Raw genomic sequence first — 24,429 nt, forward strand, 5'->3', positions numbered from 1 at the left:
GCAAAATCGCCCGTCGCCCCCCGTGTAACTCTGACCCTGTGGCATGTAGAGACATTGGGTGATGTGCTGATAGCCAAGGTTTAGTTAAACCTGGGTTAACTACCACAATTTTATGGAGTGTCAGTTGTCAACCTATTCACCAATTAATAACTATTCTTTCCCTGCTGCCAAAAAATACAAAAGTAATAAGGAAATAGGAAATTACAGAAATACGAATTTTAATTAGTGAATAATTAAGAATATGAAACAAATATCATGGATCCCATCATTCCATAGAAGTTTGATTTTAAAATCTAGTTTTAAATATCATTAAACCTCGGTTTAAATTATCAGAATACCATCCCAATTGACATTTTTGCAATTATACCAATGCGATGACAAGGTCAACAACCTTCCAAATTTAAGCAATTTTCTAGTTTAATTTAGTTCTTTGGCCATTGGCATGGAAGCTACATGTGTATGTGGAAATTTATAGGTCTGCAATGTGTGATTTTCTTTGGGTAAAAATCTTAAGAAGTTAAGAACTTAAAAAGTTTAGTCTGGCCAATACTTTATTAGAGTTGTCTGACATATTTACATGTGAGGGGGGGGGGGACTTTCAAACTAAATTTCAAATTCAAATTTAAACTGTATGATTACTTCAGTTTCTGTGTTTTTTATCTGCAGGACACAAGGCAAAGTCTTACAGAAGCTACATAGCCAAGTCTTCATGAAGTTAAAACCAAACTGACCATAATGACAGACTGGGTTCATTGCAACACATGCTTCAGACAACCAGGGAGTGGTCCAAAGTTTGCCCTTACAAACTGTGGTCATATCTACTGTGGCGACTGCTTGGAAACAAGTGAGTGGGTTTTTTTTTTTTTGCATGGGGCATTTTCTCAACATTTTGTTTTTACAAGTTAAAAAATAAAAAATATAAGAAGGCGGGCATAAAACACACACGATTTCGTCGATGGTGAAATGGTGTTATCTTCAGTAGATGTGGAGTCACTATTCACAGATGATCTGTAAATGACAAATGAAAACAATAAAAGAGATATCAATCCTATACAGGGATTGATATTTAGGAAATTTGGAAAGATTGGAATACCGGATGATGGGGATGGTATGGGGTAGGGGCAGCACCCACTTGTAGAAGCACCGAGGTGGATTTTAGAGAAAAAATTGTCTTATTTCACTTAATGTACTTTGCATCTCGTAAGTAAATCTGGGTAAATATAACTTCTATTTTTTTATATATTTTTTTTACTTAGTTTATAGTTTTTGGTTTTTTTCTGGGGGGGGGGGCAACATCAGCATCTAAATTTTGTGTCTTTAAAAAAAAAATTATTGGAATGCTAAAACATGAGACCAGGGGCCTGTTTCAAAAAGAGTTGCAACTGGTGTAACTTTCCATTATGGCAACTACCATGGTAACCTGATTTTGATTGGCTGCTGAGCCCTGTTGCCATGGTAGTTGCCATATTGGCAGTTACAAAAGTTGCAACTCTTTCTGAAACAGGCCCCTGAAGGCCATTCATAAGCTGCTTGAAAGTTACTGGTGACCCTTTCTTGTGGTTAATGATATACCCAACTTTTCCATATTTTCACATAATGGGAGTGAATTCATTAAAACCCCTCAAAATTAAAATTTCAAATCCATTGCTTGTTAACAATGATAATTTTGATATCTACACAAAAATCTTGTCCAAAAGATATGTTCAGCTTTATGAAACTTCACCAAGATTAATATATACATCTTTAAATGTATTAGAGATGCACATTTATATCAAAAACTAATTTTCTTTGTCTCGTATTCATGGTATTGGGTATATTCTTTTTTTTTTCATAAAGGAATGTAAATTGTCTCAGATAAGCTTTAAAAATCCCTGCAGTAAAATAGGATTTTAAGTGCAATATATGATTTTGTGCAGATGGATTTGAGGAATTAATTGTGTTATTGAATCCCTTTTATTTTTTTGTTTTGATTTTACTTCACTTCAAAGGTACAAAAGACAAATGCAAAATGTGTGGAAATCCATGTACATCAATTACGCTATCAGCAAAGGTAATTGTTACATTATTAGACAATTCAGTGTAAGGTGTTCTTCCAAATAATCACTATACATTGTTGTTGATTTACATTAAATTCAATTAATAGTGTGTAGTATATTCACTGTACTGATGCTTGTTCCTCCTGAAGATCATAATCAAGTATTTATTTGTTGTCTCTTCCAAACTATGAAACTAAAGTTTGTTGCTGTATGGTTTTAAAAATTTGAATGTTCAATGAAATGTGGTTTGATATTGTTGAGATTTGCTTTGTTATACACACAAATATACACCTTGTATTTTAAATCCATGATAGATAGTCACTCACTCATCATATTTTATTTTATTATTTTCCTCAGTAAGTCCATTGAATTTAATGTTTTCTTTTAAAAATGGAAAAAAGGGATTTCCTAACTGTTTGTATTGTGAGAATGAAGTTCTCTATGTCCTGTAGTAAGTTTTCTTATTGGAATATTAAAGTGCATACATTGATTTTTCATTCATTAATAAAAATGAAAATAGCTGTCCAATATTACCATGTCTGATTTTGAGAAAATGTTTGGAATTCAAGGAGACAAATTCTGAACCTTCATATTTTGCTTTTAAGATATATGTCCATTGCTACAAATTTGGTATCAAACCCCCTAATTGTGTGGAATATAAAGCATACTTGACGTGTGTAATTGAGGATTGAGTATTGAAAACGATAAGTTAACTGTCTTCTTTCAAGAGTGGAGACTGTTTGATATAGATAAATTTCCCATTCACGCTTTCTTCATATGTACATGCAGCTATAGTGCTTTGATAACACTTTGTACTCATTTGGGTGACTCACCGCTGCTCTAATTATGTTATTAATTTTTTCAATTCTGTGATCTCTTTTTTTATTGATTTGTTCAATAACACCTTGAAAAAAGGCTGAGTCATATGTTGACCTCTTGATTCTGCAGATGAAACCTGATGTTGAGATATACTTTACTGATCCTGCAGAGATATTGAAAAAACATCAGAAGCAGCTTATAATGGTAAATATACCTTGAAAAATCAGTACTCCAAAGTTGTGATTAGAGCTCCTTTGTAGGTGATTGCCCACAACTCACCCGCAAAAACGTTTTGGGCAAGTTCAAAACTTTTCTGCGCTCCTGCGTGTGAGAGGCGTGCAAGATACTGTCAATGCAGGCGACCTGTGGGTAGCAAAAATAGTCATCCGCAAGGCTTGCACGGAACAATGTGACAGGGCCATTATGATGTTAGTGATATTCACATAACTGATTTAGTCATCCTTTACCAAATCTTTACACAGACTTTAAGTTGATTTTAAGGTGATGAAAGAAGGCCTTCAAAACCATGCTGCCCAACTTTGGCCAAAAGAAGCATGTGACCTTATTGCTGTTTCTGAAACACCCTTTGTATGTTGGACGTTCAGGCCAAATTTGGGGAAGAAATGATCGTTCTATGGAAAGATATTGAAGGAAATATGCTGTTAAATTGCATTGACGTCTATGTAAATGATGAACACACATTGCTTATTTACAACAAATCATATTTTTGTGACTTGCTTCCTTTTGCCAAGGTACGGCAGCATGCATCCAGAGCCCTGTGAATTAGAGTTTAGTGATTGAAAGTAGGACTGATTTTGGCAATTAATTCTTTATTGCTAAGGTCTATGTCACTGGGCCCAGCAGTAGTTAAGAAACAGGAAAAGTATGGTTAACTGTTCCTGATTTGCTTCAGCTTCATTAGAAGTGAAAACCCCATTGACTGGTGCATTTTTATATCATACAGGGAATAATTTTTTTCTGGTATCGCATCGCAATTTGCTCCACATTTTTGAAAGACTGCTATGCAAAAAGTCTTTTGTATGGCATATTTTTACATAGGACTGTACATTACTTAGTTGAGAGCTTTTCTCTTATGACCAAAAATGCTATTCAAATTTGTAAGGCGAAATTATTCCCTGTCATGGGTGTAACAACAAGGGCGGGGAGGGGGGGTGCACATGCACCCTTCCGCTGAGGCAGAGAAGTTCCGACACTGGCAAGCAAAACAAAATTTGTACCCCTGCTTCTGCTTTCAACAGCTGATTTTCCAAAATTTAGTTCCACCTCCCCAAGTTGTGCACCCCCCCCCCCCCATACCATTGACTAATAGTTCCAACTCCACAAGATGTGCACCTCCCCATCCTCAAACCAGTCTACGCCCTTGAACAATCCATACATAATCACTGTTATTGGGCTCAAATTATATGATTCGTTTTACAGTTTAAAAAAAATACCAGAGAGATGAAGCAAACATATGTATATGATGTTTTTCACTCTGTACAATAATAATCGATTGATAAATTAAACATGCATAATGTTCTCTTTCTGAATAATTTGCTATGCTATACAATGCTGTAACAAGAAGTATTTCCCCTATTCAAACCAAAGAATATTCCAACAAAATGACACATAGCACACCAAATTCATGTTTTATGATAAGATGTCATTTTTTATGGAAAAGAATAGTTAAGCAATGTAAAATAAACTTGTTTAAACTGATTTCCCTTCTGATTTAAAGAGACATTTTTCTGATTATTGGATTATTGAATTTAAATCCATCTTATTTCATATTGATTATTTCTATAAAGGTATTGGATTTTCAGAAGAACCACCGACAAAGGTTAACAAGTAACAGGAGAGAAGTAGTAAGCAATTCAGAATATTCATGTTTATATTTGATAATTTTAGGTGACAATTATCTGTGGATCGACTTATGATTTGATTCCCTTGAAGATCTTAAGTAAAGGATGACTGCATGATTGACTTTGTCTCCTTCAGATCATTATAACAAATACTATCACGTTTCAATTGTTTTGTTGTCTGGAATGATCATTGTAAGATGAGTTTTTATTGTTGACATACGTGTCTTTTGCTACAAAAGAATATCACATTGCAATAGGATGGATGAGTTTATGTAAGTCTGCTTTATTGACAAATGAATTCCACAGATATCCAGGCATATTTCAATCCTCGAGTCTGCCAAGGAGAGGATGAAAGAAATGGACTGGTAAGCTATATGCTTATTCTAGTCTGGTGTTTATAACTTGGATTTCTTTGAATTGATATCAATGCAAAATATTATTCATTCATAGTTTAACTCCTTTTGATGAAAAGCTTAAATCTAATTATCAAAATCTGAAAACAAAAATAGTTTGGAAAGCTGATGTAGGATTGGCTGGCCGATTGATGACATGGCAGATGTGAATCTTTGGTTACATTAAGTAGCACAGATGGGCTTAAAAAACAGAGTCAAGGGGAGAGGAGAGGAAGAGATGGAGAGAAAGCGAGGGAGAAAGAAAGAAAACAAGAAAAGAGAAGTGTTTACTGAAAGTCACAGAGGTAGAATAATGAATACGCAACATACATTTTAAAATTTGAGACTGAAGTAATGTAGGGCCTTGATTATTTTCCTCAAATCATGATGAATTCAAATAAATCTGTTTCAGTGAGATAAACCGTTTGAGGGAAGAAAATAGGAAACTAAGAAGTCTAGTGTCTGGTTCACCTGGTCCCAATGCACCTCTCAAATGTTCACAAAGGTAAGAGAAATGAAAACTATTGTGAAAGAACCTGCAGTATTGAATGCTAACAATACCCTGTAAATGTATTGCTCATTCACAATATTTTTTTTTTAAGTTTTATTCAAAATTAAATTTTTGCACCCTCCTATATATAAAAAACAATTTTTTTCAGAGTGAAAAGAATAATTTCTTTTTTCAGTACTATCAGCGACAACTACATTTCAGTAGAATTTTAAAAAAAATGAAAATTTCAACATGTTTTTAGATCAATGTGACTTTCTTTCTGAATGCCATATGTTGAAAGTTGCGTCAGATACTCGCAAAGTATGATAAATTGAGATGTTAGTCAATTTTCAACAGACAAATAAACCACTCCTTCCTGAGTAATGAGCTTTTATGACATTCCACCTGTGTCGAGTCAGATCAGTCAGATTTAAAAGTTTATATTTTGTTGTAATCATTTCATAGATGTATTGACCCTGGCCCAATCTTTGGGATATGCTTGGCTTTTTTTCATTTGAGAATCATAGCAAGTGGTTCAAAATATCATATTGTTCATTCAGAGTTTACTGAGCCCTTCTTGAACATTTGCTTGTTATTTTCAATATCTGTAAAAACGTAGATGCATACATGCCTTATGAATTCCCCCTTACATGATAATATTTAAATTGGAACTGGCTCGGGTTGGATTTGTGCCAGTTACTTACTTCAGTATCTGTAGGTCAAAAGTTTCTCTCCCGAGCGGTGTCTTACCCCTTGAAATTGTTTCACTCAGATGCCTGCATGGTTAACATTGCCCCATTACAGAGTGAATTAGATTTGTTTTGATTTTGTGATAGTAATATTTGAAGTCCACTCTCTTTCATTTGTTTTGATTTAGACAATTGACACCAGGCAGAGGGATGAATAGTTCTCCTGCTTCCTCAATAAGCAGCATGGGCAGAATGGGTAAGATTAAAAAAGGAAGAAAAAAAAGAAATAAGTAATTTGCCATTTGGTCTACACCCACTTCGGCTACATTCCATTGGGTCTCATCCCACATGGTCTAATCCTACTTCTTCTAATAATAATAATAATAGTTGGATTTATAAAGCGCTTTTTGCCAGAGGATACAAAGCGCTGCTATTATTACCCCGGCTTTAGCTCGAGCTACCATCACCGGCGCTCAGTGCATGCAAGGAATTACTCCTGCCGGGTACCCATTCACCTCACCTGGGTCGAGTGCAGCACAGTGTGGATAAATTTCTTGCTGAAGGAAAATACGCCATGGCTACGATTCGAACACACGACCCTCTGTTTCAAAGACGAGAGTCAGAACCACTAGACCACGACGCACCCACAACCAGTTTGTCCTCTAACCATATGGTCTAATGGCCCATTCAGGAATTTGTGTTGGGCTATAACCATTTCATCAAATTCCACTTGGTCTTATGCTTTTCACTCTAAATGATTAGATGAAAAGTGCACAGAATTGAGTAGCCAGAGTGGAAATTTGACCATCATTGACAATTTTTCCTTTATAATGAATATCAACCCAAGCGAACCAAACACATAAGGAGACCAAGTGGGTTTAGCCATGGTGGTGTTCAAGGATCTGCAAAAGTAGCCCATCTGCTGGTATATACCTCAGTGATAAAAATCAAGAATTGACACTGATCACTCTCTACACTTTCAAATATGAATTAATGACAGAGTTGAATTGTCACCCATTTTTCTGCTCAGATAGACTGTAAATATGCATGCAATAAATCAAATATGTCATTATCTGTCATAAAAGTTCTAAAATTGTTCATTTAAATCACAAATGCCATATGGCCTTGTACAGAATGTATACATAATCTAACATTTGTAATATACCATGTGCTTGTAGCTATCCAATGTAGATATTGAACTATTATGTAATATCTATGAATCATATAATGTGATCCATACATCAGTGTATTGGAATATTCTGATATTAGTTAAGGCATGGAGGAAGAATATTCAGTAACTTACAGAAAATGATGATTTTTACTTTGATTTTGGCTATTTACAAACAGTTTAAAGGAGTCAAATGTTAGTGTGTTTTTGTTTTGTTTTGTTTACAATTGGTATGTCTAGCTCACAAGACGCCATCACCTTCTAAGGGTAGAGGTAGTTCACCATTCAACAAGCGACCATATCCTACAACGTGAGTATGATTACCCCCCCCCCCCCATGTTTGTCTTTCCATCATTGTCTGTCTGTCTCACTCTCTTTCTCTATCTCTGTATATCTCTTTTCTCTCTGTGTCTGTATGCCTGTGTGATTTTTTTTTATATGTGCTAAAGGTCGTAGCTTAAGGATAGCTGTCTCATCAAGCTTTATACACTTTAATATTCAACATTGCTGCTACTAGTTCTAGTTCTTTGAAAGCATGATACCAAATTATTTCCCAATTATATTGCATTCAATTTATCAATTATTTCTGAGCTTGCATGTTTATCTTTTCAGTCTAGTGCACTGTACACATAAATATATTGTAAATCAATTATGCTCTGATAAGTGAAGTGCTTTGAAATCTGCTTCACAAGTGTAATTAGAATTCACTGACAGCAGCAATTCACGTCATAAAGACCAGGGGCCCGTCTTATAAAGCTGTTCGTAAGTTACAAATGACTTTACAAAGGACTGGTGATCCTTCTTATGCTACATGATATCCCTATGTAACTGATTTAGCGCCTAAGAACAGGTTTCAGTCATGCGTAAAGTTGTGCGTAACTTTACGAACAGCTTTATGAAACACCACCCAGGGATCCCCTCCATAAAGACCTACGAGCTTTCACAAGCAAAACTTTGTCAATATGTTCATGGAAACCTTGATATTGAAACTAGGCCTGAGGGGGCTGCTTCACTGAGTATAAGTATGACTAAAGTTATGCTTTTAAGTGCCTACTGAGACATGGTTTTTAACATGTAATTTCAATTTATATGCAGTAGCACAATTCACCTGAGCATGATTGTACCAAAGAGGTGATACATTTCGTACAACATTAGGAATTCATGCAATTTAACTTGTAAAAACAGCCCTGAAGATCACTGAACATGGAATGATGAGCATATTAAAAATATATGGAACTTTAGCAGTACATAAATGTCATAGTTCATCTCAGGTAAAAAAAAAAAACGAAACTTATTGATGTTTTTATTTATGGATTGTAATATAAATGACTATTATTCCATACCTAATTATGGCCTAGGGCAGTTTACCCATTTATATACTTTTGTATTTTAACTATTATGGAACATATAAACTTGGTATGAATTTAGAAATTCCAGATTGTGTTGATCAGATGTACTTGAATGAATCCTTGTTTAATTTTCAAAATATGAAATGAATATGAAAATGTGTAGTCTAGTTATCATTTCAAAGCTTATCTTTTTCATCTTTAGACCAACAGCCATGGATGTAAGTAAAGGATCAATTCAGGTAAATACTATCTTCCTCTCTCTCTCTCTCTCCATTTCACTCTATCTTTCTTTCTATTTACTCTTTCTCTCTCTTCTTTTCTGTCCATCTCTCTTTCTTTCACTACTTTCTGTTTCAACTATGTCATTCATAAAGTGATATAAAAACTGGACACACTTATTTTTGTTGATTATGCGTTATGAACTTTTTGTTATCACTTTAAAACAATTTGATTTATCTGATATGAAGTGAAAAACTGCAATTGTTATACTTCATGAAGCATACTATAGATCAAACAAAATTCTTTACAATAATAGCGTTTATTTGAAATGATTTTCTGTCGCTATCCAGATAGTTACACCAGTTTCTTTGTTAAATCATTTGTGGGATTAAAATGAAATTTTACATTCATAGCATTAGTTTTTTTTTTTAAAGAGTCCGCAAGTTGTGACCCCAGGCCCAGCAAGGTATTGCATACGTACCCCACCCTCAGGAGGCAGAATGGGTGAGTTCTTGTTGCAGCATAGAATTCTCTTTCTAATTTTCAATTTTTTTATTAAAACAAAATAGTTCGTTTCGCTCTGTTATTTCAATGTTACATCTATCGGAGGGTGTGATTATGACTCTGATCGTTTTTCAATCTGAGGAACGTGGGTTTGATTCCTACACTGTAGGAATCAACATTATTTGCAAGAAACCAATTTTGAAAGTCATATCAGAGCATTCTGTTAAAATGTGCAATTTTCTGTCTCCTCGTAACTCATAGTTCAATACCTACTTACATAAAGGTCTATGAGAAGTTCTGTGTTATATCTCCCAGGTAGGTTATATAGGTATTAGGATTCATTCTTTTCATTCTGCTGTTTGAATGGTTAAGAGGTAAAGTCAAGCTGATAGTACCAAACAGGCTTTCAAAAACAAATAGCTTGAATCATCATGTCTTGAATTTGCATCTGTATCTAAGCTTGAACAGCACCTTAAAGGTATTTTGTTGTTGAAGTGCACATATCAAAGTAAAACTGACTGCATTTTCTCCCTTCATATTTTCTTAATTTAATTTGCCTTCGTTGGATAAAGTGGTATAGGCATCTCATAATGTGCTCGATAAATGCATTAGCTTGTCAAGAAAACAATCATAGTGAATGTGATACGCCCCCGTTCTATGTACTACATTGGAAAAATCTAAATATTATCACTGATTAAGATTGACAGTGAATGGATATATAAGGTGATCCCTGTCATTCGATATTCCATTCCCATCTCAAAACTATGACTGGTCAATAGAATTAGTCAATACTACATGTACCATTCATTGGGAAATTTTTCTGTCAGCTCAAATAAATGACTGGTCATGTGATAGATTTCAGCCAATCATTTGATTGGGATCTATATCACCATGAACATGTCTTGGATCTGTCTCCTTTTTTTTGCAGGTACTATAACACCTACATCATGTGGAAGTATGATGCCTTCCAAGATAAATACTCCAGGGTACGCAATTACCTATCCCTCCCATCTTTTGTATCGTTGTTTTACGTGTTGTATTGTCCTATTGTCTTGTCTTGTTTTGTCTGTTTTTTTTTCTTGCCTCATTATGTATATTCTATGTATATCTTATAGTAAAAAGTCATGACTTGCACATAATTGCCATTTCGATGCATAATTTCTAATTTGCCATAGATTGCAAATTGGTATTGCTATAGAATGTAAATTGAAAATTGCCCTCTCCTTTTGAATGCATCTATCTCATCTCTCTTCATTACCATTCACTTGGGTTCTTAGTTAACCTTGGTTCACTGAGGGTTGATTGTTATGTCTATTTGTTTGATTTCTTGTGTAAAAACCTGATGCAATTTCTGTATTTTCATTCCAGCACACCTGGTTTATCGCCCATTAGCAACAGTCCTACTGCATACCATCAAAGGTAATTCCAAGTTATCAATTCAACAACAAAAAAAGAAGATATTTCATGATCCAATTTAAGTGATATTCCGATTACAGTGTTTTCGGGGAAAATTTCATATTTCCTAAAAAAATAATGATATAAAATTAAAATTTCATTCCTTTTTTTCTCTCTGTATAGGGGTGGTTATGGGACACATGAGAGGAAAAGTAAGTACCATTTTTTATTATTCCTAAAAAGAGATGTTTGATACTTACTTGAAGTGTATAAAACCACAAATGTACACTGTTACTTAGTCATTTCTTGTCACTTGTGTCTTATTTCTTCTTTTTAACTCAATAGTGCGTTCTTGAACATGATTGAAATTCAAATGAAGTTAGATCATGGTACATTTCATCAATATATGCAATCTTGACGACTTTCCTCAGGTTTTATTAAAAGGCACAGGTGTCGCACTGTTGCTATGGTAACTGATAATCAAAACTTATCAGTGCTGAAAAGTGAAATATTTCATGAACATTGACCCTAACTGGTGCATTACAATGCCTCATATATCTTCTCAATGGTCACATTGCACAGGCATAATTTTCATCATGAATTTAATTTGTGCAAATTGATTGGCGACTGTAATTTACTAATGCTTGTTTTAAATGACCTTCTCAACTTGAGAATGACATTAAATATTATAAATATTATTTTGTTTTTATTTCAGATACACCAGGGGCTGGAGGTGATCATGCAATGGGTCGAAAACAAATTCAGGTAAATTATGTCTTCCTTTAATTATTCATTCCCTTTCTCATAAATTTAATGACAATGATAATATCATCAACAAAACATAATATTGCATATTTGTGATGTGCTAATACCTGTAACCACCATTGATGTCCCTTTATTGTAGAATTTTGTTTTTCCCAAGATCTGATATTATAATTGTTTTTAATACAAAAATCAATTATTGTAACTGAAACAGATTATTCACAAATTACTCCTAGACAAGTAATGGTGTTAATACAGTATGCTGGTATTATAAACAATTATGTCTTGAAGAAATCTTCTAAAAGCCCTTTATAAGGTGTTGTACTATTGTTGAATTGAATTCACGTGATTATAAAAAAAAAAAAAAAAAAAACGGTGACCAAGATTTATGTCTAATTCTGCAGGATTTTAGAAATCATTACCATAGAGAAATGATTGGATGAATTATCCTTGTATTTCTGAAGCCCAAGTACATGAGATGTATATATTGACAAAATAAGAATCATCCATATCCATAGATCCAAAAAGTTAACGTTATTTAAAATAATACAATAGCAGTTATCAATTTTTTTGTTCTTGGAAGCAATTGAAACGGCTCCAAATCACAAGTATTCTGCTCCATTCAACTTTAACAAATATTTATATCTAATGGTTCATTACACCATGGATGAGCATGAATTAGTTCATCTACTTTGTTTATTTTCACAATTAGCCCTTTTCTTACAATTCAAGGATAAATGGGAGACTTTGAGGGAAATGTGACCTAAATTGCCCAAATTAGATCATATTGCCCTAGGCATACTTCCTGGTATTACAATAGATGATCACATTGTTGCTCTCATCTGAAGTAAATATCACTATCTGTTTTTTTTCTTTTGTATTCTTGACACCACTGTAGTTGAACTACACTCCAAATAGGAGCCATCCAGTATTGTAAGTACAGCTTCTGTAGTATGATTGTGTGCATGGTCAAACTTTTATATTTGTACAAATTAATTCAGATAGATGCCTGGGAAATACACCAATGCATTTGCTCTTTTTATGTATTTATAGTTACAAATCACATTGTACAATTACTCGATATAAGCTGCCAGCATTAATTCTATGCACCTTCCATATGAAATTCACAGAAATATTGATTATCTATACAATGCAATTCAATATAAATACTCAGAGTGAAGATTTGGACAACATAAGGTAAAGTTTGAAATTGTTTTTAAAGGCTAAAAACTCAACATTTTTGGTAATTCTGAAGTGTGAAATAACGTGGTATTAATCTGATAATCTGATTATTACTGAAGAAGACTTGTTCCTCTATGAAAAAAAACTATATAAGCCAATCGGAGCCTACAGTAAATGTTCATTGTTCATATATATGGGCAGTATCAGCTACCTATGGCATGGTAGAGGTTAAGAAAATCTGGAAAATTCAGATCATTATTTAGAATTACAGAATTACCAATAATTCAGAGCTTAAACACATTGTTAAGGGACACTAGCTACACATCATAAATTTGAAATCTTTTTCTTTCTTTCCCCTCATATAGGGATTACCCATATTCTATACTGAGTTCCATGAATTGTTTTGCATTCTTAATCTCAAGCTAGCCTTAACAGTAACATCCTTTCTTTCTTCTTCTTCTTCTCTCTCTTTCTCTCTTTGCCTATGTCTATGTGTGTGTATTCCTCCCTCGCTCTTGCCTTAATTACAAATATATTTCTCCCAACCTCTGTGTAGAGGGATGTCTGTGTCCGCAAGCCAGCCTTAAACCATCCTACCCGATCAAGAAATGACACTTGAAGTATTCTTTAGTAAGCTACCATGATCTGTCCAGAGGCAATCTTAAATCTATGCTTACATTCCCTGCATTCACAGATAACAGCCCAATTCACATCAGAGAATGTATTGCACACATTTGCTTGTGTAAAACAGGAAGAACTATCAGCTCTAATAAGTTGTTGCAAGAGATTGGCGATCAATTGCAAATAAAAAAAAAATGGGGTCACCAAATCAATCGCAACTAATTTCAACTTTTCATTTAATTGCTGATGTGCTTCTTGCACTAAAAAATAAAACAAGAAATGTAAACTGGGTCCCGTAACACAAAGGTTAGTGATTAATCGTACGCTTGATTTTCACGATTGATTGTACATTGTAGTCAATGGAATCAATCGTAGAAAAATGTTCTATGATCATTGCTAAGCTTTATGTTACGGGCCCCTGGTTAGCTATAGCTATAGCTAAAATTGGTCTATCAATTGTAAAATTGCAACACAAATTGATCGCAAAGTATTTCTCGCGACACCCCTCAGATCACTCGTTTCCATTACATAAAAGTTACTATTATGGTGACATTGCCGTTCCGTGGTAACTACCATGGCAACACTGCTTAAAAGCCAATCAAAGTTGGTTCCATGGAAGTGACCAATGAATGGAACAGGGCCAAGAAGAGGCTATTTCTCCAAGACATGTTTAAATGGATAACCTGGATTAAGTAGCCAAAGGTTTATATTCATTACCAATGTTAGTGTTACATAACTTGGTTTCTGCACAATCTGCTCGGAATTGAACCATTAATGAATTTATTTCCATGGACCATTATCCATCCATACATTTTTGGATGATAATAAACATTCTTTGCAACTTCAGAGTATTTCAAAACTTGAGCGATTTTCAAATCTGTGCAAACACATATTCTTTTGGACAATGTGAAATTCCCAGAGTTGAAAAATGTGAGAATGTTCAGGTTTGGTGTTTTTGTCATGTGCTGTGTACCCAAACATAAACAAAAAACTCAAAAGACCAACGCAGTGCGGTTCCGGGAAGTGTTTTGTGAAGAATCTTGTCAATGATTTGCTCTGAGTCAATCAGATGAAAGATTTTCACTAGCTTATAACAAATACTCAGTTAAATTGACTATATGTTTTATAAAATTCCCCCTTGTTCTAGTGTGGTAGAGGTAGAGTATGCTTTATTAAAGTCTTAATCTCTGCCAGTAAGCTGAGGTTGCTTTTAACATTGGAAGCAGAGTGTGCCTTTCAAATTGTTAAAAATAATATTAAAGAAAAGTGTAAAGCTGGTATTCTGCATTTAATCATAAAGTGAATGGTTTAAATATCCAGAGTTATTTGCTTCTGTTTGCACAAGGTGTTCTTCAATCCCGAATTAAAAAGATGAAATGATCTGGTCCAATGGATAAGTATCTGTACTTTGAACCAAAGTTGCATATGTTCAAATCCCTACTGCTGCACGAATGTTCCCTGGCAATACATTAATCTACCTTTGGCACATGATAAATGGATACATGGCAGGAATTAATTCCATTAAATGCTTATTGCTTTTAAAGGCTGCCCTTGTAATATTATCCAAAGTATTTCTAAGTGCATAGAGACATTATACAAATAGCGAATAGGCATGAGTGCGAAGGTGCAAGATTTCTCATGATGTAAAAGAAAGATGCTCTATTCAACGAGGCGTTACCCGAGTTGAATAAAGCGAAATTTTCTTTCACCAAATGCGAACAACGCCTCTGAGTTTAGCGAAAATATGAGAAAAAAAAGTTTTTCCCTGCAGTAATCTGTGAAAAGGGAGCAAAAATATTGAAAGCGAAAGGCAAAATCCCACAAGCGCACTTGACCTCGGGCAGCATTGCACATTTAGCCAGCAGGCTGTACGCGTATTTCACCTTCATTTTTGTCTCGCCTTGACTTTACAACTGACTTCAGAAATAGTTTTGAATAAAATTACCTGTTTTGCAATTGTATAACTAAGATTTAATGGGAATTAATGTACTTATGAATTACTTTGCTTTACTCCAATGATGATGTATGACTACATTACCCCAAAGTATATACAATCTATTGATAATCATTGAAAATAGTTCTTTTGTTCAACTATTCCAAGGATTTCTGTTTATAAATCCTATTTGGTGTCATTTTTATAAGATAGATTGAATTCAGTCTTAATGTGGTGCATCAACCTATACAAAATGTTATATGAAACCGAGCCCTCCTTTATTCTTTGACTTGGTAAAATTTACTGTGTACTTTTACACATGCATCAAATTAAAAACTCCATTGACCATTTTTATGAATTACCATGTTTTTTAGCATAAAATTCATGAATGATGTTCAAATCTTGCAATGTTTTAAATCATAAGAAATAAACTCATGGATTTTGTACAGTTATTATAAAATTGAGTTTCTCCATTTCGTGTTCATTGTTATGTGGTACCTATTCAACAGTATTGATTTGTAACAAATAATATGCAGTCTCCAATTGGATAGGTGTTTTCAATTTATTTTCACAACCTGGGAATGTAGGTTGAAACAAAAACAAAATTCATTTACAATTTATACAATTAATGCTTCAAGCTTTATACAATATCTACACATAACTTTTCATATAACTTTTGCACAAATATTTGTAATTTTACAACTTTTTACATTTGACAATTAAAAAATACCTAACATATAACATGAAAGATCACAATATATTCTCTCCCATCTCATAATATATGTTCTATATATATTGTTATACTGTCCTTTTGCTAATGAAAAAGTGGAATTAAACTGCACCTACAGGAGCATAACGTTTGTGAAGTTTTTCAGGTAATACAAGTAGTTTGTGCCATTTTGCCTTAAAATAAAAGTGATCACACAAATATTTCAAATGGTTTTTCTGCATAAATAAACCTTAAGATTCTGTTTGCCAAAACGTTTTTGTAATGCAAGTGTCATTTTCCTTTAATATATATTCTTCACAAATCTAATTTTGTCAATGACACCACAAAATGGAGTTAACATGCAAGTGATTTATTTGAAAAGATCAATGGAAACTCCTAGAAGTGAGATGGCCAATACTTGAAAAATCTATTTAATAATACGTCCTTGTAATAGCCAGTGATACGTTTTTCTCCAAGTATGTAAAGTAATACCCAATATGTATTTTAGGAACCAACAAATGTTTTTTTTTTCATTTACAGATTTTTTTAGTATATATGCTCTTCATACATCTATTGTTGATTGGGATTATTATATATTTGTGTGGGGACTGGGGAGAGGGATATCTTATGTCACAAGCCTATAGTAACATTGTCATTAAACACAAAACTACCACCTCATGCGGTACAGTGTTAGCCTGAAAGAACTTTTGGTATTGGAAAGAGTTGCAAGAGTGGGAGTAAAGGTTAAGAGACAGTATAACAGCATGTGTCCATGTGAATCTCTGTCAGGTAGGATCCCCATGAATAGATAGAGAACAGAAATTTTGTGTTCTTAATTTGCATTGGTAATAGATAACGGATGAAATCATGTTTCAACTGTGACCCATCACTAACAGGTAGTTGGGACATTCTAAGAAATATGTCACAATTCATCTTTTGACCCCCAGCCTAACACTCATGTACGAATTAACACAAATAGACAAGGTATATTCTGCATTTGCACTCCGTGACCAGCAACTCCCTAATCCAAATAAAAAGCAGATGACAAGTTGTGTGATGGATCTGAACAAAGTGTGTGGATCTAAACAAATTCATTGACATACTGAAGCTAAAGCACCACTGGCACTCAAGCACCGATGCAGTACAAGACAAGTCTTCCATGTCATTGTTTTGACAAAATGTCACAGAAACTGAAATATTTTGGCAAAATGATGAATGGGACAATTCGACTGATATGAATTTTTCAATTATCCATACTCTTCAGCTATAAAGAGCTTTTTATATTAAAAAAAACTATTGTCAAGCGCGGATCCAGGGGGGGGGCTGAAGGTGGACGAGCCCCTCCCCCCCATAGGATTTATATTAAAAAAAGAGACAAATTGACCTTACATATAGGTGAAACCTTTCTTTTTCTTTTTTTTTTTGCTTAATTTTTGTTTGGCTTGTTAATTTTTTGGCAGACGAATGATTGACCTTAAATTTAGGTGACAACCTTCTTTTTTTTTTTGCTTGTCAAATTTCCAACAGGTAAAATAGGGCACCCCTTTAAAAAATTTCTGGAACATGTAGCACCCTGTAAAATTTCAACTCTGGATCCGCACCTGATTGTCATCTTGACAGTTGCAGAGGGGCAAATAAATGTTGCAGAACTTTGAGAGCCTACTTCCAAAGTATGAATAAATTGTAATGTTTTCTGCTAATGACCCAGTAGATCCTTCATTCATACAATACATACAGATTCTAAGGCCCATATTCTTGAAAGAAGTTTCAATTGTGCTATGGAACAAAAAAATGGTTTATGCAGATTTGTGTACATAACTATGCTTATCTCATAGTCTATACCAAGAAAAAATCTAATTAAATGCACGCTGTTGGCAAAGAGTGCTAAGAGGGAAGCACGATAATACGAGAAATCTGCATAAACCATGGTTTTGTACCATAGTACAATTGAAACATTTGAGAAAAGGGGCCTAAATCTCCATTTCATCCACTCTAAACAGGTAGTAAAACTTTCCCTCATGAACTACATACAGAATTTAAGAGTCCTTTCCATCAGCCATCTTCCTGCCCGTATCTTGGGGGTGGTTCCTTTCTGATAGCTTCAGCAGCTATCTTCCGCCTCAGCTCTCGAACCTCGTGAAGTAATCTACGTTCTCTCTCTTCAAACGTCTGTCTTCCTCGATCAAGAGATACTGTAAGATTTAAAAAACCCATCATATTCAACCTAAAAGTCACTCTTGTATGAATTTGTTTAAGACGTTAGGACCACTGGGTTCTCGATACTTGGTAAACAAATACTTGGTGGTTCTCACTCCCACGAGAAATGGAGCATCTAAATATATATGAATGGTATCCAGTAATTTTCACACCACAATACTGTTTGGTGCTTATATGAATATATGAAACTACTACTTTGACATTTACCATTGGTTAGTTTGTGCCTATTTCTGAATATTACAATGGGGGAGGGGGGGTAAATCGATATGAGAAATGATTGCAAGAGTTTAGGCAAGAGGGACTTTTCATCACATGTTGAGGCATTCATTACAATCGGAACATGGTATTATTATCCACCCTTCCCTCAACAGAAAGAAACGTGGTTTTACATTTCATCATTCAAATCATTTTAATATAACATGTGAGGGGTACTTTATGTATTAACCACTGGTGCCATTGGTAATTGATGCCTTTGAAATAACACCCCCCAAAAATCTAGATCTATTTACTTACTTGGAACACTTCCTTCTGTAGATGTACTAACATCATTGAGGATAGGCCTCCCTTCTCTTAGCTCAATCTCTCTCCTATCATCTGCTAAATAAACAAAGAAACTTTCAGCAATGAAAAACCCCAACTGACTGAAAATGGGGTGCAACAGAGTACTGAACTCAGTAAATATTGCTGAAAATTCGAAGAATACTGATGTTTTCATGCAAGATACCGCTTTCTAAAGTGTCATTTTTTATGTGTTGTCCTAAGGTATTTCTCTGTAAATGCTGATTTCGTCACCAAAATATTGATTTTTACACAGCTTTTAAAACGCTGAGATGTTCTTGATCAGGTTGGCAGCTCTAGTGCAACATAGTGGTGTAATAAAGATGCAAATGACATAAATTTGGCTAGGCAAATGGGATTTAACATAAAAAAAAGAATAGATATAGACAATACAAAGTTCTTGAATTGAGGCAGTCCTTTATGTTAACCTTATTAACCCTATCCAACCCGGGGGAGGGGGAGGGCAAAAACAGCCCCCCCCCCCAAAAAAAAAATTTTATGATAAATCTGTAACGTCAAAAGATCGTGCTGTGACATTTCATGACTTTTTCTTCAAGTCACACGCAACTTGTAAGACCAGATTCACGACGCTGGAGTATGCAGTTCTAAACTTATGTAACGTTTTGTAAGTCATTTGTCAAACAAAAAAAGCTCAAAAACTTGATTTCATGTACAAATCCAATGGAAATTCTGTATATAGCCAAAATTCCTAAATGTATCATTACTTTCATTTTTACTGATTAAAAGCAACAGATTTCATGTTATTTATGACTGAAATAATAAAGCTGACGATTTCCATCGAAAAAACAAAGAAATACACAAGAAATTTAAAAAACAAACTACAAAAGAAAAATATTTGATATTGCCGTCTTTATTAATATACATTTGATAATAATCCTAAGAAAAGTGTCCAGACCAAAATCTAGCAGTTTTTGGAGCTATATTTAAAGATTTACAGGCAAATTATAATTTTATGCATTAATTAGCATAATTATTTATTTAAAAATACTTTAAATAATTTTGGCACAATTGACAATTGAATTGTGGAGCTTTTGGAATAATAAGGTAGCCAGAAGTGGATGAGCGTAAAGACCTACTTGGTCTGTAGCATTGGATAAAGGAAAGACTGTGCTGTGATGCTGATCCATGAATACTATGAAAAGCAAGCAATTGAATTATTATTTGGCAACATTAAATATAAACAACAAAATCCCTTTTAATCACATAAATGTACAAAATTTAAAGCCAGGACCCCAAAAAAGCAACTCATGCTTGTAGGTGTGGCCCTACAGTAACATATTACCCCCCCCAAAAAAAAAAAAAAAAAAAAAAAGATAAAAATAATATCAGGGGGCATTTCATAAAAGTTGTCAGCACTAAATAATTGTTATTGCAGACAATTTCAGTGAAATCCTTGGTTTTGATTGGCTGAGAGGCACTGGCCTCTGAATGTTACTATAGTAACAGTCAGAGAAAGTCACCTTGTTAGTGCTGACAACTTTCATGAAACTGTCCCCTAATCATTGTTACTCTTTACAGACATATATATATCTTTACCTTGCATGGAAGGATGGCCAGATTGGGACTTTGATTTCAGTTGATCATACTCGTGTTGGAGGTGATTGGCATGGTCACGCTGTATTGAAAATTCAAACATTGAAGTCGTGTATAATGTTTAAGGTAAAAATACTTGAGGACCAACATGGTGATATGAATGGATAGATAGAAATATAATAAAAAGAATAAATGAACTACAAAATCACACCTCCCATGATCCCCCCCCCCTCAAATCTTTTCTGTATTCCCACACACACTTTTTGCATTCCATAATCAGCCCGAGCATACATCTAGAAATTATGCAAATATAGCGAAAAAAGTGCAGCTTTGAGTCAAATTTTTACAAGGTGATTCTACAAGGTTTAATAAATAAGCTTCAAAATCTTTTAAAAATCTGTTGAATATTTCATAAGTTATCATGCAGAAACCAACTCGCGTATTTAATGAGCTGTGACATTTGACCTGCGGATTCCGAATTCGAACTTAGCCTATATTTTGGTGTCATCTACCTACACACAAATTTTTTAAATCCATTCAATATTTTTCGAGTTATTGCATGGAAACCAAGTGGGGGGACGGACGGACAGAGGCAACGCTTAATGCCCCCTCCGGACTTCGTCTGCGAGGGCATGAAAAGAAATGCAAAGAGTGTGATGGTATTGACCCTGTGTTTATCCTTGAGGTGTGAGTTACATACATGTATATCCAAAAATATAACTTGAACATAATACGGGTTGAAAATATCAAATTATCAAGAATAAAATGAATTAGAATTGAATTCAATTATGATGTACCTTTGCATCAGCTAGTCTGTGTAGAACAGTCTGGACCTCTTCTTCTATCTCTCGATTCTCGTCATTCAATCTAGACAGCTAGAGAAGACAAGAGAGAGGGAAAGGATGGTAAGTTGGAAAGTGGTCAGTCAGACCGCAGGTCCCTATGCTAATGAGCAAAAAGGCCAGATTCATCCAAATCATCTCGTGGCTGAATCCTCCTCCTTGCAAAATCTCGTGATTCGTGAGATTTTCTTTCTCTAAGAATTTACCTGTTTTAACCTCAAGTTAAATGAAATATTATTGCACCATCAGATACAGTAAATGTTACTCTTTCATATTGGTCATTTATTTTGTATACAATATTTCGTTAAAAAAGTAAATTTCTGGCCTGAAAATGTGCCTCAAAACTGAATTTTCTTCCTCTGTTTTCTTTTGCAAATTGTGCAAAACTTTTTATTTTGAGCCGCAATGATATCTATATCACCATAAAGCTGAACTTCTGTACTTTCTCACAATGCCACTCTTGATATGCGGCACCTTTTAATCGGGTCAAGATCACACTTTTCCCACCAAGGTACAAGACGAGATTTCTGAAATTGTGTACTTGCATGAAATCCAGAGTTCTGATTGGCTGGATAAGGTTCACAGAACAACAGGCGCGGGGTATTTGAGGAGATTACCACATGGGAAGTGTGACCTTCCCATGAACACAGGCACTGGAACCGTTGGAATTTGCCACCGTGTGGTCTCTTTGACCAATCAGAGTGCAGTATTCTTGTTTTCAAGCTGCTTTATGTACTTGGCAAATGAAAAGTGTGATCTTGACCCGATTAAACCAATTCTTATTTTGAAACCTATATCATTTTAAAGCATACATATTCAGCTTTATCATGATCTAAAAATCATTTGGGCTCAAACAAAAATAAAGTGTGAAAATAGCAGCTTTTGTCAGGTGAAAATAATTTTTTTGTAGCATATTTTGATCAAAATTTTAACCTATATTACAAAATCTTTGAATAAATTCAAACACATGACCTGAAAGAATGATTCTTCTTCTTTACAATGACACCAAATGCATGAAATTCGATGCACAATTAGAGCAGCAATGACCGAATGAAAAGAGGTGTTTTGGTCCGCATCAGGCTCATTAAATATGCAAAACATCTCAAGTCATGAATATCACTTGGATGAAAGAAGCCACTTTCTTGGGACCTGCCGTCTGACTGTGGTAGTGAGTGAGAGAGAGGGGGGGGGAGAGAGTTGTGACTAACAAAAATAACTTCTAGGTGTACTCAATGAAAAAAAAAGGTCTTTTTATCAGAGATCATTTGTCCACAAGCAAGTTAACCCCAACGAGTACAGCTAGAATACAGTAAAACAGAATACAGTATAATTCATGGCTTCACTTTGAATGACTCATAAATATTGCTAATTTGTAATCATGTGTGTAAAGTCATAATTGTAGTGTATTACCTCTGCATTTCTGAGTTCCTTTTCCAAGTCATCCAGTCTCCTCCGAACCTCTTCATCTCTTCTCATAGACGTCTCTGCTAGTTTCAGATTGGCTCGAGCTACGTCAGTCTGTACCACCTGGAATCGGGATCAAAATCCGAAGAGTCATTGGCCCGTATTCTCAAAAGAGGTTTCAACAGTACCATGGTGCAACACTATGATTTATGCAGATTTCTCTTATTATCGCACTTTCCTTTCAGTCCCATAAAAGCGTGCATTTCATCTGATTTTTTTTAGTGTACGCAATGAAATAAACATAATTATGTACAAAAATCAGCACAATCCATGGTTTTGTACAATTGAAATCTCTTTCAAGAATACGGGCTAGAAGAAGTAGAATTTAAACCATAAGATATTGTTTCACTTTTTCATGTATCAATATCACAAATGAATTAACAATAAATGTTGGTTGACTATGCAGGATCTCTCGGCACTTTCGCCCCCACAATCTGGCGATCTGGAATAAAAAATTGTGTTTCATATTCATAATACCTCGTGTAAATTGCACCATTATTGTGAAGTCAGTATACTGTACTCAATACCATGCATTAATCAGTGTTTCTCTTTCAAAGTGATTACAAACTCCATATTTAACACCATAGTTTTCATGTGATTTCACTTGCAGTTATTTCTATTCATTGACCCTTATTCTCACCCAAGTTTGGGATTCATCTTTTCCGTTAGATATTTCTTAAATTGTTCAATTTTCACTTGAAACCCATGCTATTTTTGTGTCTTTGGAGAGAAACAGTCGTCAACCAACATGCATCTCATGATAATGAATTCTGATGGTGCATGTATTATGAAATGCAACAAAAAAAAAAACACCTGTTTACTGCCATTTGGTTTGGCATGAACTGAATTTTTTTTTTAATTGCAAAACAGTTAAATTTTTCCAAGTTGACAAAATGGGTCTGGTGATCAAAGTGGATGGTACAAATGGTTAATACTTTTAATTTGTAAGAGTGGTTTGATTTGAGATTATTATTTTTTCCTTATTTGTATCAAGGAGCACTGTTGTTGAGCTAGCAGCATGACTGTCTCTTGACATTGCACGCGTGTAAATAAGTTATTGTTATTATGATACGTCTGGTGTAAAATGCCCATCCTCCTTGACTACAAAGTTTTTGTTAACTTGTTCTAATCAGTATTATTGTTATCATCATGATCATCATTATTATCATCATCATCATCGTTATTATCATACTGATGATGTAGATGATGCCTACCTTTCTCCGTCCATGTAACAGATCTCTCTGACTCTCCTCCTGCCTAGCTTGTCTTCTCTCTGCCAGCTCTTCTCTCTTTCTCCTCATCTCAGCCTCTGCTTGTTGCTGGTACGTGGATGATGATGCAGTCTTCGCAAGCTCCTGTGAAAGAGAAAATTGTTAAATCAATACATACATTGAATGAATGCATATATAAGATATATCTTGTCTCACCATGGTATAGGGTTTCATAAGAGAGAATGGGAAATATCACAAAAACGATCAAATTTTTGCTTTAATGAAATTGATTAATTACCAAAATTTTAATTTTCCGAGACCATAAACAAAATCAGCTCATAAAGCAACACCCTAATTATCAACATAATTGTCATCATCATCAATCACCATCATCATCAATAACCTCACCATCATCACAGTCATCATCATCATCAATAACCTCGCCATCATCAC

General features: G+C 34.5%; 2 protein-coding genes across 3 annotated transcripts in view; one reads left to right on the forward strand and one right to left on the reverse strand.

The window, feature by feature from the left end:
• Nucleotides 1-735: 735 nt before the first annotated feature.
• Nucleotides 736-13,626, forward strand: LOC129282289 (probable E3 SUMO-protein ligase RNF212). Its single transcript, XM_064114338.1, has 16 exons — nucleotides 736-844; nucleotides 1,989-2,050; nucleotides 2,985-3,059; nucleotides 4,664-4,720; nucleotides 5,024-5,082; nucleotides 5,522-5,614; nucleotides 6,477-6,544; nucleotides 7,697-7,766; nucleotides 9,008-9,044; nucleotides 9,459-9,528; nucleotides 10,457-10,514; nucleotides 10,897-10,947; nucleotides 11,107-11,135; nucleotides 11,639-11,688; nucleotides 12,584-12,618; nucleotides 13,424-13,626. The coding sequence occupies exons 1-16, from the start codon at nucleotides 736-738 to the stop codon at nucleotides 13,452-13,454; spliced, it is 954 nt and encodes a 317-aa protein (XP_063970408.1). The 3' UTR covers nucleotides 13,455-13,626.
• A 2,337-nt stretch (nucleotides 13,627-15,963) lies between these two features.
• Nucleotides 15,964-24,429, reverse strand: part of LOC129254500 (TBC1 domain family member 31-like) — a 29,554-nt gene continuing 21,088 nt past the window's right edge. The window contains exons 18-23 of one of the 2 annotated variants that reach the window (XM_064114324.1): nucleotides 23,980-24,120; nucleotides 22,712-22,828; nucleotides 21,257-21,334; nucleotides 20,463-20,541; nucleotides 18,861-18,944; nucleotides 15,964-18,322 (exon numbers count right to left, since the gene is read on the reverse strand). In XM_064114324.1, the coding sequence (XP_063970394.1) occupies nucleotides 18,183-18,322; nucleotides 18,861-18,944; nucleotides 20,463-20,541; nucleotides 21,257-21,334; nucleotides 22,712-22,828; nucleotides 23,980-24,120 (639 nt within the window). In that variant the 3' untranslated portion in view covers nucleotides 15,964-18,182. The remainder of the gene's footprint in view (nucleotides 18,323-18,860; nucleotides 18,945-20,462; nucleotides 20,542-21,256; nucleotides 21,335-22,711; nucleotides 22,829-23,979; nucleotides 24,121-24,429) is intronic. The other variant, XM_064114327.1, reaches the window with a different exon arrangement.

Source organism: Lytechinus pictus, chromosome 2 (genome assembly GCF_037042905.1).
Source record: "Lytechinus pictus isolate F3 Inbred chromosome 2, Lp3.0, whole genome shotgun sequence".
NCBI lineage: Eukaryota > Metazoa > Echinodermata > Echinoidea > Temnopleuroida > Toxopneustidae > Lytechinus > Lytechinus pictus.

Coding starts and splice junctions, on each gene's coding strand:
- LOC129282289 (XM_064114338.1), top strand. CDS start 736: ATGACAGACTGGGTTCATTGCAACACATGCTTCAGACAACCAGGGAGT. Junction 5,083..5,521: donor AGGATGAAAGAAATGGACTG/GTAAGCTATATG, acceptor AATCTGTTTCAG/TGAGATAAACCGTTTGAGGG. Junction 11,689..12,583: donor TGGGTCGAAAACAAATTCAG/GTAAATTATGTC, acceptor ACACCACTGTAG/TTGAACTACACTCCAAATAG.